Below are 16,069 nucleotides of genomic sequence, written 5' to 3' on the forward strand. Positions count from 1 at the left end.
GGCACCAGGCTTTACCAAAGTATGAGCCAGATTACAACTCACAACAATCAAATCTGTATAAAATACAAACCTGTCCATAACATATTCTGTATTAGAAGATTACCTGTTTATAAAGACCATTCTTGGAGAACAGCCAAAATGAAGTTTTTTTTATGTAGGTGGTCATTATTTACAGGTCAAAATACACTTGCTATCTGCTGTCAAAAAACATAGTCTAAACCTGTAATTAACTGATTATTTGTTTGGATAACCAAGATAGAAAATAAAGGATTTGTTCTAAACTTTAATGTGAATATTGTACTCTAAATATGCAGGTGGTTATTAAAAATAAACACAACAAAAATATTTAAATTGTAAATAAAACAAGTGATCTTTGGAGAAGGGTGGCTTCTACTCATAGATTGTCTTTTAGCAAACGTTTGACTAAGCATGACTTACGGGTGGCCTAGTTTTGTCAAATGCTCCCATAGCGATCTTGAAACCGACACCCTCTGATCCTAGAACATTCTGAAAGCACAAATCAATACCACTGAATTATTTATACCATATACATCAAAGATTATCAGCAAAAAACACTTAAATATACTTAAACTACTGTTGTAATCTTTCTTTCACTGAAAACAATATGATCAAAATTACAGTTGAACCTGACATTGTGGTAACTTGTATGAAGCAGGCAGTTATTTTAAGCAGCCAGTCAGTAAACTTCATGAATAGACTATCAAGTTTCACATTATTTTCACATAATTTTACATAATTTCCACATACATGATGTAGTTTAAGCAGCTATCTGCCTTGAGTAGCCCAATTATGCAAATCTTTTTACAGGCTGCTTAATACAGGTTGGACTAAATTTATTTTATATACTTTAATTCTGTTTTCCTAATGATATATCAGATATATAACTGCCCAAGGTCAGTTAACTGAACAAGTGTTCAAGTATTCTGCATCAGTTACTGACTTCAACACCACACAAATCACTGGTGTAAGACAAAAGACCTTTTCTTATCAATTGATCACCAAGATCATTCACATTGTTTAGGGATTGAACTTTCAAACTCTCAATACAACAGAACAGTCTCAAGCTCTGCCTACATGTATAATCTGCTTGTGTAGGATTTAGCTTCAGACAATATGAAATGTATTCAAGTTTTTGTAATATGTGCATCACCTTTATCTTACTCTGACCAACCAAGTTCTAAATAAATGACTTAAGATACAAACAGCCATTCCAGTCCAACAACAACAATGGAGAACAGCTCTTAAAATCGCTGCTGAAAAATTTCAACATACCAAATATGGTTGCTGAAAGCTTTTAAAGCAATTATTAAAATATTAGCTATTGACTGAATAATCACCTCTGCTGGGACGACAACATCTTCAAATGTAATCCCTCTAGTATCTGATGCTCTCTGTCCCATGTTTATTTCCTGTGCAAAAAAGCAGTTACATTACATATTTTGTGTTACTTACTGTAAAAGCAGAAATTTTCGAGAGGGTTTAATTTTCGCTATATTCGTGAAGACCTACAAAAATACATGCTTTTAAATTAGTATACTTTGTTCATGTAGTCTAGATTTATTTCTACAGTTACGTTTCAAGCCCAACAGACATAATTATGTCATATCATGACTTTCAAGCTTTTAAATGGAGGTGGAAGACACCAGAAGTCCATACTTTAAGCTCCAGCAGAAACCTGGGTAGAACATATAAGCCCACACACCTGACCCCTATTCCATCATTTTAAGTGTATAAAAATGGAAGATAAAGACAAAGCTATATACAGCATACCTTTCTTCCTCTTGTAATACCAGGAGTGTTGGCATCCACAATAAAACCTAAAAAAAAATAATTAAACCTAGTAAGATATTTTTTCAGGTTCCTTCTAAGGTTCATAAGTAACAAAACACATTCAAGTTCTCAACAATACAAGTCAAAGTAAGAAAATATAGAGCAAATGAAAATTAAAATCTTGAAATACTTAAAAAGATGTATATATAGGTTTTACTTCTGATTCAGATATTTTTGCAGGCTAAAAATTTACTATTTTTTAAAATTAGTAATAGTTAGAAAAATTGCCATGTATGTCCAATGTATAAAATATATGTTTTTCATTAAAGGTGGTCAATCACATTTAAACAACATTTAATGACATTTTTTACTTTTTGTATATTCTGGAAGAGAATTATTTAAGGAACAAAAAGACCGATTACATAGAGTTAGATTCCTATCTGAAATGTATATTTTATTATTTTCATAAAATTTTGTAATTACTCCCCTTTAATATGAAAGTATATAAAAAGCTGGGTATTTCTTTTTATTTCGATACAATGTCTAGTTTTACATTTGCATTTGATAGACATATCAACTATTGAACAATCTGAACCAAAATGCAAGTTTAAAAGCTGTGTGTAGCTTCTGAATTCATTTATTTCCAATCTATCTTGGTTGCGCAACCAAGATAGGCAAAGGGAGGTAATAATAATTTTTCAAACTTGCGTTTCTAATGAATTCCATCTAAATACATAATTTTTAATGCAAATATTTTACAAATATATTACAATATGTCTAATATTTATACATTTCCTTAGGCAAAGTATGTTTATCAAATTTATACTTATGATAAAATAACTCTATCTTGGTTGGGCAACCAGGATAGGAAAATGAAATTTTAAAAATACCTTCAGTGAAAATCTAATTTGTATTAAGTGTTAAGTGAACATAAATGAGTGTAAATGATCAGATGCTAATGTTTCGAACAAATCCGTTACATGGCCAAAATCTGATTATCCACCTTTAACAAAAACAACTCTTTCCCATATACCAGTAGTTCTTTTTACAAATTTGTGTTGTGATTTCAAGAACATATATGCCTCATGAAATTTTCTGATATTTCAGTAGTTTGTCTGACCCAACATATAATACGACTTTTAAAGGAAATAGCCCACACATTTTAGGTGAAAAATAATTTCTCTCAAAAATCCATAAAAAGTCAGTAAACCTTTGACTAGTGTTACAAACTTACTGACGTAAGATTTTTGCAAGATATTCTTTTAAACTAGAGACGCTTTTGAGAAAAGCACATGTCTCCCACAACTGCCCCTCTGAAAAATGTTAGTTTCTCTAGATGTTTTAGATGAGTGGATCCAATTAGATGGTCTGGATGAGTGGATCCAATCAGTAATTCAAGGGTCATAAATCAAAAGTGCCAGGGCGGATTTGGCTAGTTATCGAACTTGGATAAGGTCTTATGGTCAGACACATTTTGTTCAAGTTTGGTGAAGATCGGATGAGAAATGTTCGACTTAGAGAGCGGACAAGAGCAAACAGACGGATTTTTTCGGAAACTCAAGAGCCGTAACTCTAAAATGCCTGGACCGATTTGACTAGTTATCGAACTTGGCCGAGGTCTCATGGTCAAACACATTTTGTTCAAGTTTGGTGAAGATCGGATGAGAAATGTTCGACTTAGAGTGCGGACAAGAGTAAAAAGGCCGATTTTTCGATCATTCAAGGGCCGTAACTCCAAAATGCCTGGACCGATTTGGCTAGTTAACGAACTTGGCCGAGGTCTCATGGTCAAACATATTTTGTTTAAGTTTAGTGAAGATCGGATGAGAAATGTTTGATTAAGAGTGCGGACATGAGTAAAAAGGCCAATTTTTCGATAATTCAAGGGCCGTAACTCCAAAATGCCTGGACCAATTTGGCTAGTTATCGAACTTGGCCGAGGTTTCATGGTCAAACACATTTTGTTTAAGTTTGGTGAAGATTGGATGAGAAATATTCGAATTAGAGAGCGGACAAGAGTAAAAAGACCGATTTTTGGTAATTCAAGGGCCATAACTCCAAGACGCCTGGACCGATTTGGCTAGTTATCGAACTTGGCCGTGGTCTTATGGTCAAACACATTTTGTTCAAGTTTGGTGAAAATCGGATGAGAAATGTTCGACTTAGAGTGCGGACAAGCTTTGTGACAGACACACACGCAGACTGGAGTAAATCAATATGTCTTCCACACCACTGTGTGGTGGGAGACATAATAACCGAAAATATTATACAGAAGTAGTAAACCATTTCAACACTTTTGAAATAATGCAAAAAATTTACATTTTTGAATTATTATCAAAATCTGAACTTTTATTTTCACCCACTCTATTATTTTTTAGTGTCATATATACATTCTATGCCAAATTAAGCGGAAATGAACATGTTCAAATTTTCTTCTGAACTGTGGGCTAGTAGTTTTAACCCTAAGCCTGGTGGCTGCAAGTGATTCTGCCTTTGCGAACAGTGCAGACCCAAGATAAGCCTGCACATCTGTGCAGTCTGATCATGGTCTGAACTGTTCGCCATTCAGGCAGTATCTTTTTGGTAAGCATCCCTTTTAACAGTTAATAGTACTGTCCAAATTGAATGATGGACAAGTTCAATTACAGAAATTTAGCAGGGTAGGGTTAAGCACTATTCACAAATATTTATCAAAGGAAAGGAAACTAAAACTAACCAATATCAACAATCAACAAAACCTACCTGTGAATGCTTTTCCGGAGGGAGCTTTTGGGTCAGGGTCAGACCGTGCTAGAACAAAATACCAGTCAGCAACCCCTCCATTTGTGATCCACATCTTTGAACCATTAATTACCCATTCATTTCCTTTCTTTTCTGCCCTTGTCTTCAAGCCAGATACATCAGAACCCGCCCCTGGTTCTGTGACACAGTATGCCTGAAATATCATCACTGACAGTTATTTTTCTATTTTTTACTCATATAAGCATCATCATTAAAGACTGTAAACCATATGTCATTAGTGTTGCCATTTGCGATCATTTGCCATTATTATTGCCATTGGAGATCATTTTCCATTATCTTTGCTGTAATATCATAATTTAAGACTGGAGATCATTTACTGTGAGAGTTTACTTACACACATGAGAGGAGCCTCCATCATTCTACCTAGGTACTTTTTCCTCTGTTGTTCAGTACCCGCTATGATCACAGGCATTTGCTGAAATAAAACAATGAAGAATAAACTAAATGGTACCAAAGCATTTCTATAAAAAGGCAAACACATTAAGAATATATTAACAGCCAAACTGATTTTCTGTCAATACAGTTATATGAAGCACACATACAGTTATATGAAGCACACAACTATACAAAATCCAAGAGTGCCTGGGGCGATTTGGGTGGTTATCATACTTGGTGGAGAAATTATGCCCACAAACATTACCAGCAAGTCTGGTAAGATTGTATGAAAACTGTTCAACTTAGAGAGCGGACAAGGCTAAATTGGTAGTTTTTCGAGAAATTCAAGGGCCGTAATCGAAGACAGCCTGCGGTGATTTGGCTTGTAATCGAACTTGGCCCGAGACATTATGCCCACAAACATTGTTAGCAAGTTTGGTGAAGATTGGATGAAAACTGTTCAACTTAGAGAGTGGACATGCTTTGGACTCCGACCGCATGCCCGCCCGCTGCTAAGGGTGTTCACATAATACGTTCCATTCTTTCAGAGACGGGCATATAAAAATGAGCCATTCCTAAGACCATAACCCTGATTTGACTAAGATGTTTCCTGGGGGAAATAACTGTTCTGACACAACATTAGAATGTTTGCTTTTCAAATAGCTGCTGACTATTTTGTTCACATCTGTGAGATATTTAAGGTATGACCCATGTAATAGTGTACCTCCTCTCTGAAGAGTATTCAGTTTCTACAATAAACCTACTTTGACTTAAATATTTCAGGGGCGTAGGTTCAAGCCCCACTGGGACCAAATTTTTTCCCCTTATATTCCTTTTTTCTAGTTATTACCTTATTAAAGACTTATTATTGTTTTATTGTACAAAAGTGATTGTTTTTCATTTGATAAGTGATTTCTTAATGTACAAAGTGAATTTACCTCTGAAACAAAAGGGGGCAGAGTTAGACATCTCTAAAAATACTGAGTTACATTCAGGTAAAAGTTCTCTATTTTGCCTTTACTCTTTAGATTACAATTGTTGAAGAAATGTAGGTAGGTTTTACTTCTGTCCCAAGGTTATTTTTGAATAAAGTGAGCAAAATTTAAAAAGGTCCCACTGGACTCAACCTTAATTTTTTCAATATTCGAGTTAGAATTCTGTCTCATTAAATCCTTTTACTTGAGGCACCCTAAAAAGAAATGGTATTCACAGTTTTATTTAGTGTTTTATAATTGTTTACCAACACTTTTATGTTTCTTTTATCAAAATTAATTGAATAATGAATTCTCTGCAAACGGCACAATAGAAGTTGTTTAAACTTTGTACACAAGTCTCTCACTGCATACAGTATATTGCTGTAAAATTGTTTTGAACTTTTGAAATGTTCACCATTAGGTGAGTCATACCTTAACTTCAAAAGTATGCAACACTGAATCAAATAAATGAATGTGGAGAAAAGACAAAGACTGGACATTGTCAGATGGCTCAATACTCAAATCTTCATGGCAATTAGTTTGAAATTACTTTTAAAATTAATAACTGGGACTAATTTTTTTATAAGTTTAATGTCACATCAACAAGTTATAGGTATATGGCAACTTTCCAGCTTTGACAATGGAGGAAGACCCCAGGTGCCCCTCCGTGCATATTTTCATCACAGGCAAGCACCTGGGTAGAACCACCGACCTTCCATAAGTCAGCTGGATGGCAACCATGAGACTAACACATACTGCATGACTGTGTCCTATGTATCCAGCATATAATCAGGCGAATACTAAACTTCTTTAGTAGCTTTTCAGATTCAAAACACTGTAAGGCACCAGTTTTTCAGTTTCCTTAAGAAAAGAAGCATTTATTTCATGTTTTCTATTGTTTATTGAAATAAAAGGGTACTTTTCATTGTTTCAAACTGCGAAATCATTAGTTTAGAACTTTCACTGTTACAGAACTACACTTGAAACATGAAAGAGATATGCTTCAGTAAAGATATATAACTATATAAATACTTATAAAAACAAAACGACAATACACTGTAATGGCTCATCAATTTCAAAGAATTATTTCTTTTTTTTCCCATATCTAGTTTCAAATGTCATCTTCTCCAGACTAACTTACCCCAAGTGAATTTGCTTCTATGGCTGTCTGAATTCCTGTACAACCGTAGGCCAACTCCTCAGTAATTAAACATGAGTCAAATATTCCCATGCCCAATCCACCTGAAAAATCATGTTACTATCGAAATTTCAAACATTTTCAATTTATAGTCAAAACTTTAAAGAGCTGTTGGAAGACATCAGTCCTCAAATTCTATAAAAAACTAGGTGCCCACAGGCAACATGTCAAGCCCATCAGCTGTCAAAAGGACTGGGACTTGCACATGACACTCTCTCTCACTGAGGCAAACATTTATGCCAAATAAAAAAAAGATTGCAAAAAGTTACAATATAAGTTATTTGTAGTAACAACAAAGGGAAGTAAATCTTAAAAAAAAAAAAAGTTTTAAGTCCACGCAAAAATCCTTACCAGTAGAGATAGGTCAAAATACACCTCAAAATTGGATGTAACATGCATGTTGTACTACAGACAAGTAGTCTCGATTTTTCCCTATGACCAGTAATAAAAAAAGTTACAATATAAGCTATTTATATTAACAACATGTTGTTACTAGGTTCTTGTGCATGACACTCCATCTCATGATGGTGAATAATTGTGCCAAGTTACAAAAACCCTGTATGCATGAAGAAGAAATGCTCCGGACAATGTAATTATTGAATTTGATCTTTGACCTCTAAGTGTGACCTTGACCTTTGAGATAGGACCCTGGGGTTTGCACATGACAAAGTTATTCTTGTATCTGACCATTGACCTCTAAGTGTGACCTTGACTTTAGACCTAAGGACTTGGTTGTTGCGCAAGACACTCATAGTGGTGAACATTTGTGCCAAGTTATATAAAAGTCCCTCCATGCATGAAGAAGAAATGCTCCGGACAAAGTTGTCATTCTTGTATCCTTTGACCTCTAAGTGTAACCTTGACCTTAGACCTAGGGACCTGATTCTTGTGCATGACACTCTGTCTCATGATGGTGAACAATTGTGCCAAGTTACATCAAAATCCCTCCATGCATGAAGAAGAAATGCTCCGGACAGTCATTATTGAATTTGATCTTTGACCTCTAAGTGTGACCTTGACCTTTGAGATAGGAACCTGGGGTTTGCGCATGACACTCTGTCTCACTGAGGTTAACATTCATGCCAAATATAAACAAGATTGCTCCATGCATGTCAAAGTTATGGTCCGGACAAACAAATCCGGATGCACGCACGCACACACATACACCGAACTGCCATTTGGACAACTATGTCTTCGCTTCCGCAAGCGGGCTCGACAAAAAACTCAAATACCAGGAGCTGTTGGATGATACCAACCCTCAAGTGCTCAACTGTTAAAAGTATGGCCACAAAATAAAGTTAAAAGACTGAACATGATGACATACATTTGTATAAACAAGAACAACACAGACAATAATTCTGCTTAAAAGTATACAGCAGCCTCTTATCATGCTAAATGAGATACCCAACCATCAACGTAAGGGATATAACTTTGTGGGAAAACAAGAGCTGCCTGTAAGACAGCAAATGCTTGGCTGTTTGAACTGTTGTCCCAGAAGCAGGAATACTGCCCTAAATGTTAAAATATCTACAGATACTCAATCAAGTATCTGCTTAAGTTTTGTAGATAGTAACTTGCATACAAAACTTTAACCAGAAGTTTAAAGTTCATAAGGTGACATAGTCTTGAAAAATACATATATCAGAGTTATGGAACTTGATGCTATGACCAAACTTTATAAACCCAAAAAATGTGTGAAGTTTCAATTCAATATTTGCATTAGTTTTTAGTAACTTGCATGTCAAAAGTTTAAACAAGTCCAAAAGAGGGCAAAATTTGGCCAAAATACATGTCAGAGTTATGGGCCTTGACCCAGTGAGGTTGGTAATTGACCTAGAAAAAGAAAAATAAGTTTCAAAGCTATATGCCTTTAAATGATAGCCTTATGTGTTTGCATGGAAAACTTAAACCAAGGTATGACGCCAACACTGATGCTAGGGTGCGTAGAATAACTAGATTATTCTTCAGAACATGTGCACTGAATGTCAGATCACTACAGTGAACAAGAAGGCAAAGTTTCAATCCATTCCAACAAGTGATTACCTGATACCAGATTTCATTATAATGTAAAAGTGCAATTTTCTTTGAAAATTCTTTTCAATCACATATTCCATACATTATTTAGATATGTTTTTCTAGCTCACTTCAGTAGACAATATTTGTTTCTGATTGTAAAATATTTCAAAATTGCTAGTCTTGCATTTGAATACTGTGACAATCTTACTAATCTTAGAATGCTGTAGGGTCTCTTGGCATTTTCACACCTTCTGTCCATTATGCCCAGTGTGGCTTGATAGCAACTGTAGTATATCTTTAATTACTTTCTATAAGTTTTTCTTATATTGGAAAACACTTACCACAGTCTTGAGGTATATGTGTGTTGATCAAACCAATTTCCCATACTTTCTTGATAACATCCCATGGATACTGAAAAGTAGAAACATTTACCTCCCTTTAATCAATAACTTATCTCTGCATTCTCAGGATATGCTGATGCCATTCTCTAAAAATGTTCATGTTAAACATTTTTGTTTTGTTTTCTTTTTGTTTGGTTTAAACATCACACCAGGTTACCAACAAAATTATACATCATATAGCAACTTTTACTAGTGGAGGAAGACCCCAAGTGCTCCACTGGGTATTCTTTCAGGCCTAGGTAAGCACCTGGGTGGAACCACTGACCTTCTGTAAGCCGAGTGTATGGATTCTTTACCTGATAGAGTTCTACACCCAAAGCCAGGAGATTTAAAGCTGTGAGGGCTAAGTCATCAGAAGCAAGTGACCTCAACCAACAAGGCCCCGCCCCCCATCCCAGCTTGAGTTAAACGTCAGAGAAACATTATGAAAAATATTAAAACATCACTATCTTTTATAAAAATACTTCAACTTATTACTTCTAAGCAAAAATATAATTATTCTAGCAGGGTAGCCATAGGCTTGCATGTTTTTATCTAATACGTATTTCACAAGGGCATATCCAAAAAGGGTGGATACTGCTGGCTTGCACCCACTTAAATCAGGCAACAAAACATTTTTTATTATCTAAAATTAAGACATGTCATTTTAGTCAAAAGTTCCAGCCAGTTCAACATGTTGCAATTCATGTCGGTAGTATTAGAGATTTTCAGCTTACTTCGACGCGTACTGCGGACCACAGACTGCAGACTTACTATAGGGGTTTTCTCAAACTGCACTTAAGTTAGATATGCATAACTGAACAGTGGCATATTTTAGCATCCGGTTCTAATGCCGTAATACTGTTTCCATTGAAAATATCTGAGAAAAGACAGTTATAAGATTTATTAATATCCCTTTTACAAGCATTCTTAACAGCATGGGTGCATTTTTTTAAAAGTAATCTTTTACATTTTTTGTATCGCTTTTTGATTAATGTACCTTTTCAAATCTTTCGACTACCGTATTTATGAACAAGAAGCTAGAGGATCTGTATCGCAAACTTGTTCTTTTTTATTTGAAGCGTTGCAACTTATTTATATGCTTGCTGTCAATTCCGTGAGGTTCTAGGGTTCTAGCCAGTGTTCGCTAGCAGCGAAAACGGCTATTGACTCAACGATCAACATAACCTATAATCCAGGATTTGAACCAATGACCACCTGGTGAGGAGACAGACACGCTACCCCTGCGCCGCAAGAGGTTCACCTATTTTAGATCAGGGGACTCCTATGCGTAGGGAATCACAACATCATATGTTACAAGTTATTACTAAATTGAATATTTGGTATCAAAGAATGTACATAGTGATTTTGGAAACTTGGAGTTTCGTACTATAGCACTCGCGACGCTGAAATGCACGATACGATGCGTGACATTTTGATGCACCGCGGTAAAAATGTCGCACGTGGTATCATACATGTATATTCTTAACCATTTCAAACCCTAAAAAATCAGTTTTATACGGTACGGAATTCATTAGGTTTTCCCGGTCACCTTACATGATATACATGATGGCTACATAATGAATTTTTAAACCAGTATAGACCTTGAGTTTTCATAGAGTTTAAATCTTAGTCCAAGTTCCCTGAAGCTGAGTATATGCATGTGTTCGAAAAGGTGCTTGACTAAAAAGGCTTTGTCAGTAATGATTAAAGGCTAGTCTCGACTACTAAGCCGGTTGTATATATCAAATGACCGCACAGAATTGCTCAAATGGTGTCACTGAAGTTGGCTAAGTCAAAAATATAAGTTCGTTGACAATTCTATGCATGTACTTGCCATAAAACATTTTTGGAAAATGATCGAAATTTTGACCGCTTCCCAGGCCTGATGTTCACAAAACAATTTTCGGTCTCAGTTGGGTTTTAGATTGAAATTTTGACAGCTAGTTTAAATGGTACTTAAAGATTAAATTCCAATTGAGACTGAAAATCCATACTGAATAGTCACTTGAAGATAGTTATGAATTTAAAACTTAAATTTTATCATTCAAAATTCTGATATCAGATTATGAAAATACGAAGTGGCTATTTCCTTTTTTTATTTTCAAACTTACTGATACATAACTACATGTAATTCAGGATGTTTTCATTGAATTATGGTAATGTATCGGATCTCGTTTCGACGGAGATGAAAGATACATGTATGAGAACTTCCTGTATGTTTAGAAAAAGTGTTAAACTTAATAATTCAAGATATTACATTAAAACTTCTTATTTTTAGCTCACCTGTCACAAAGTGACAAGGTGAGCTTTTGTGATCGTGCGGTGTCCGTCCGTCAGTCCGTGCGTGCGTGCGTCCGTAAACTTTTGCTTGTGACCACTCTAGAGGTCACACTTTTCATGGGATCTTTATGAAAGTTGGTCAGAATGTTTATCTTGATGATATCTAGGTCAAGTTCGAAACTGGGTCACGTGCCATCAAAAACTAGGTCAGTAGGTCTAAAAATAGAAAAACCTTGTGACCTCTCTAGAGGCCATATATTTAAAAGATCTTCATGAAAATTGGTCAGAATGTTCACCTTGATGATATCTAGATCAAGTTTGAAACTGGGTCATGTGCCTTCAAAAACTAGGTCAGTAGGTCTAAAAATAGAAAAACCTTGTGACCTCTCTAGAGGCCATATATTTCATAAGATCTTCATGAAAATTGGTCCGAACGTTCTCCTTGATGATATCTCGGTCAAGTTCGAAACTGAGTCACTTGCCTTCAAAATCTAGGTCAGTAGGTCAAATAATAGAAAAACCTTGTGACCCCTCTAAAGGCCATATTTTTCATGGGATCTGTATGAAAGTTGGTCTGAATGTTCATCTTGTTGATATCTAGGCCAAGTTTGAAACTGGGTCACGTGCGGTCAAAAACTAGGTCAGTAGGTCTAAAAATAGAAAAACCTTGTGACCTCTCTAGAGGCCATATATTTCATGAGATCTTCATGAAAATTGGTCAGAATGTTCATCTTGATGGTATCTAGGTCAGATTCGAAAGTGGGTCACATGCCATCAAAAACTAGGTCAGTAGGTCAAATAATTGAAAAACCTTTTGACCTCACTAGAGGCCATATTTTTCATAGGATCTGTATGAAAGTTAGTCTGAATGTTCACCTTGATGATATCTAGATCAAGTTCGAAAGTGGGTATCGTGCCTTTAAAAACTAGGTCAGTAGGTCAAATAATAGAAAAAACTTGTGACCTCTCTAAAGGCCATATTTTTCATGGGATCTGTATGAAAATTGGTCTGAATGTTCAACTTGATGCTATCTAGGTCAAATTTGAAACAGGGTCATGTGCGGTCAAAAACTAGGTCAGTAGGTCTAAAAATAGAAAAACCTAGTGACCTCTCTAGAGGCCATACTTTTGAATGGATCTCCATAGAAATTAGTCAGAATGTTCAACTTGATGATATCTAGGTCAAGTTTGAAACTGGATCACGTGCCATAAAAAACTAGGTCAGTAGGTCAAATAATAAAAGAACATTGTGACCTCTCTAAAGGCCATACTTTTCTTGGGATCTGTATGAAAGTTGGTCTGAATGTTCATCTTGACGATATCTAGGTAAAAATTTGAAACTGGGTCAACTGCGGTCAAAAACTAGGTCAGTAGGTCTTAAATTATTAAAATCTTTTGACCTCTCTAGAGGCCATATTTTTCATTGGATATTCATGAAAATTGATCTGAATGTTCACCTTGATGATATCTAGGTCAGTTTCGAAACTGGGTCATGTGCGGTCAAAAACTAGGCCAGTAGGTATAAAAATAGAAAAACCTTGTGACCTCTCTAGAGGCCATATTTTTCATGAGATCTTCATGAAAATTAGTGAGAATATTCACCTTGATGATATCTAGGTAAAGTTCAAAACAGGGTCACGTACCTTCGAAAACTAGGTCAACAGGTCAAATAATAGAAAAACCTTGTGACCTCTCTAGAGACCATATTTTTCAATGGATCTTCATGAAAATTGGTCAGAATTTTTATCTTGATAATATCTAGGTCAAGTTCAAAACTGGGTCACATGAGCTCAAAAACTAGGTCACTATGTCAAATAATAGAAAAAACGACGTCATACTCAAAACTGTGTCATGTGGGAAGAGGTGAGCGATTCAGGACCATCATGGTCCTCTTGTTCTTATCTTGTTGCTAGGAAAAACAAGGCTACGAATTATATGGATGGAACAAATTAAAACCAAACTGTGTTAACAGGAATCGCCATTATCTTCAAATCCATGTTTCAAGTTGTATTTTTTAATGCATGAACATATTAAGGTAAAGTATTATCGTAGTACAGTCGGTCTGAAACTTCACATGCCGGAGGATAAGTAACGCCAGAAATGTATCAAAATATCAAAACAAAATGAGCCACGCCATGAGAAAACCAACATTGTGGCTTTGCGACCAGCTGTTCGCTTTCAAAGCCTATTGCAATTAGAGAAAACGTTAGCGAACAGCATGGATCCTGACCAGACTGCGCGGATGCGCAGGTTGGTCTGGATCCATGCTGGTCGCAAAGCCACTATGTTGGTTTTCTCATGGCGCGGCTCAAATGTTAAAGCACATGGATATTTGAAGAACCTGCTAAAGGTAAGTAATATATGACAGAGTATTTAGATGAATCTAGAGGCATCCTACATTTAGACATTTATGGAGCCGAATCTTTAAAATATGTCATGAACAAAAAATTAATAGAATATGACATCTGAAAATTTCTATTCCTTGTGTTAATTAAATGTGTCCTGTTCACTATCCGTATATTTTCAAACCTATGTATGTATTAACAGATTATTAAAATACACTAAATTCTACAGTTAGAGCAAACGTTACAACACACATAGGTAAAAGAAACATATATACTATAGGTATGTTTTCTTTCTTGCGAACCTTTAAATATTTTGAGAAAACCCCTACTGTAAGTACGCAGTCCGCTGTCCGCAGTCCGGGTCGAAGTAAGTTGAAAATCTCTATTTATAATTGCTGGACTTGGACAAATTACTTTTCCTGTTGCTGAAAATTTACAGATTTAAGACGATGACATTGTGTCAATTATTTCATGCACAAATTCTGTTACATATACTTCCAAATGCACCATTTAAAGTATATTGTGGAGGGACAATTCCACCAGAAACCAACTAGAAACTTTGCGCCCATTCCCCTCTTAAGCTGAAATCCTGGATCCACTATTTATTTTTTTTATTTCCATTTGACATAAAAACACAGCTTTACATTCTATTACCTCTCCTGTTTTGTCATGGTGTGGTGCTACAGGAACGATTACCTCCCTTGCAAACTTTCTGGCCAGCTGCTGATACTCTTTCTGTTCATCTGTGAGCTCTGAAAATACGACATATTTCCTTTTTCAAGCTTAAAGCCAATTTTCAATTTTTACAACACTTCAGTTAAGATAACCTGCAACTGTCAGTTGAACTACCAGCAGTTCCTGGCTACCATACCAGTGAAAACAAAGGACAACCCCTTAAGGCTGTGGATCGTTGGACATGTGGCGATCCGATCCGCGAGTCGGGCCTGACTATTCACAGATCGAACCATGGATCACCAGCAACAACTTATAAGGTTACAAAAGTGCAAGACTGTTATATGAGTACCATTTTCTTTATGGAATCTAAACTTTGCAGTTCTCATAATGCTCAAGTTTCATGTTTCCTCATTAATTTAAGTCAAGCTTCGCGGATGGACTTCTGTAATGTTCGGCCATACTTGCAGACCAACGATATATAATGTCAATATTTAGTAGCAGTTTCCCATTTTTTTTTTAGAAGTAAACTTTATTTATAGGAAAGAAATTGCGCATTTTAATTTTTATTGGATTGAATTTCTTAAATGATAAATGTTAATTCACTGTTTTGACAGATTTCGCATTTAGTTTGAATATAAGACCAATGCTTACACTACCTTAGACACTACCTTGTTTACAACTTGTTGAAACTGACAACGCGTAGTCGTCTAAGGCGTGCAACAAAATTTGTTAAAGACGTTTAATGTTGCTTTAATTTAGTTTTATTGATATAATTTTATACATTGCATGTATTATTAAAAAGATCGCGATCCAATGATCACGACAATGACGAATATCCGTACTCGAACCTTTTGTCAGATTCGTGGATATCCGAGTACTCGGATACTCGTTACAGCATTACAACTCCTAAACTTTTATCTGAGGTGGAGGACAAAGTGACTCGAGTCAATCAGAACAATATTATTGCTTATTAATAAAAGTATGATTTTTTTTTTGTTGGATTTTGTTTAAAATTAAACTCATGCAATTTTAGATCCTATGGTGACTTTTAGAGCCTTTGATGGTGAAGGAAGATTTGAGGTGCCACCTTTGAGCACTGTTCCAGACATGGTAGGACAGCTCGATAGAACAAGTCATCTTCTATAATCCAGCTAGAGGCTTCCTCATATGTAGAATTTCCCACCCCGAGCAAGATTTCAAATCCAGTTAGGTGAAGGGCAAACAATTTGA

General features: G+C 35.6%; 1 protein-coding gene across 2 annotated transcripts in view; it reads right to left on the reverse strand.

The window, feature by feature from the left end:
- Positions 1-16,069, reverse strand: part of LOC123546573 (medium-chain specific acyl-CoA dehydrogenase, mitochondrial-like) — a 48,669-nt gene that overhangs the window by 12,202 nt on the left and 20,398 nt on the right. For both annotated transcript variants that reach the window (XM_053524535.1, XM_053524534.1), the window contains exons 3-10: positions 14,819-14,916; positions 9,498-9,567; positions 7,084-7,184; positions 4,928-5,008; positions 4,534-4,726; positions 1,792-1,838; positions 1,359-1,430; positions 439-507 (exon numbers count right to left, since the gene is read on the reverse strand). In XM_053524535.1, the coding sequence (XP_053380510.1) occupies positions 439-507; positions 1,359-1,430; positions 1,792-1,838; positions 4,534-4,726; positions 4,928-5,008; positions 7,084-7,184; positions 9,498-9,567; positions 14,819-14,916 (731 nt within the window). The remainder of the gene's footprint in view (positions 1-438; positions 508-1,358; positions 1,431-1,791; positions 1,839-4,533; positions 4,727-4,927; positions 5,009-7,083; positions 7,185-9,497; positions 9,568-14,818; positions 14,917-16,069) is intronic.

Source organism: Mercenaria mercenaria, chromosome 15 (genome assembly GCF_021730395.1).
Source record: "Mercenaria mercenaria strain notata chromosome 15, MADL_Memer_1, whole genome shotgun sequence".
Lineage (NCBI taxonomy): Eukaryota > Metazoa > Mollusca > Bivalvia > Venerida > Veneridae > Mercenaria > Mercenaria mercenaria.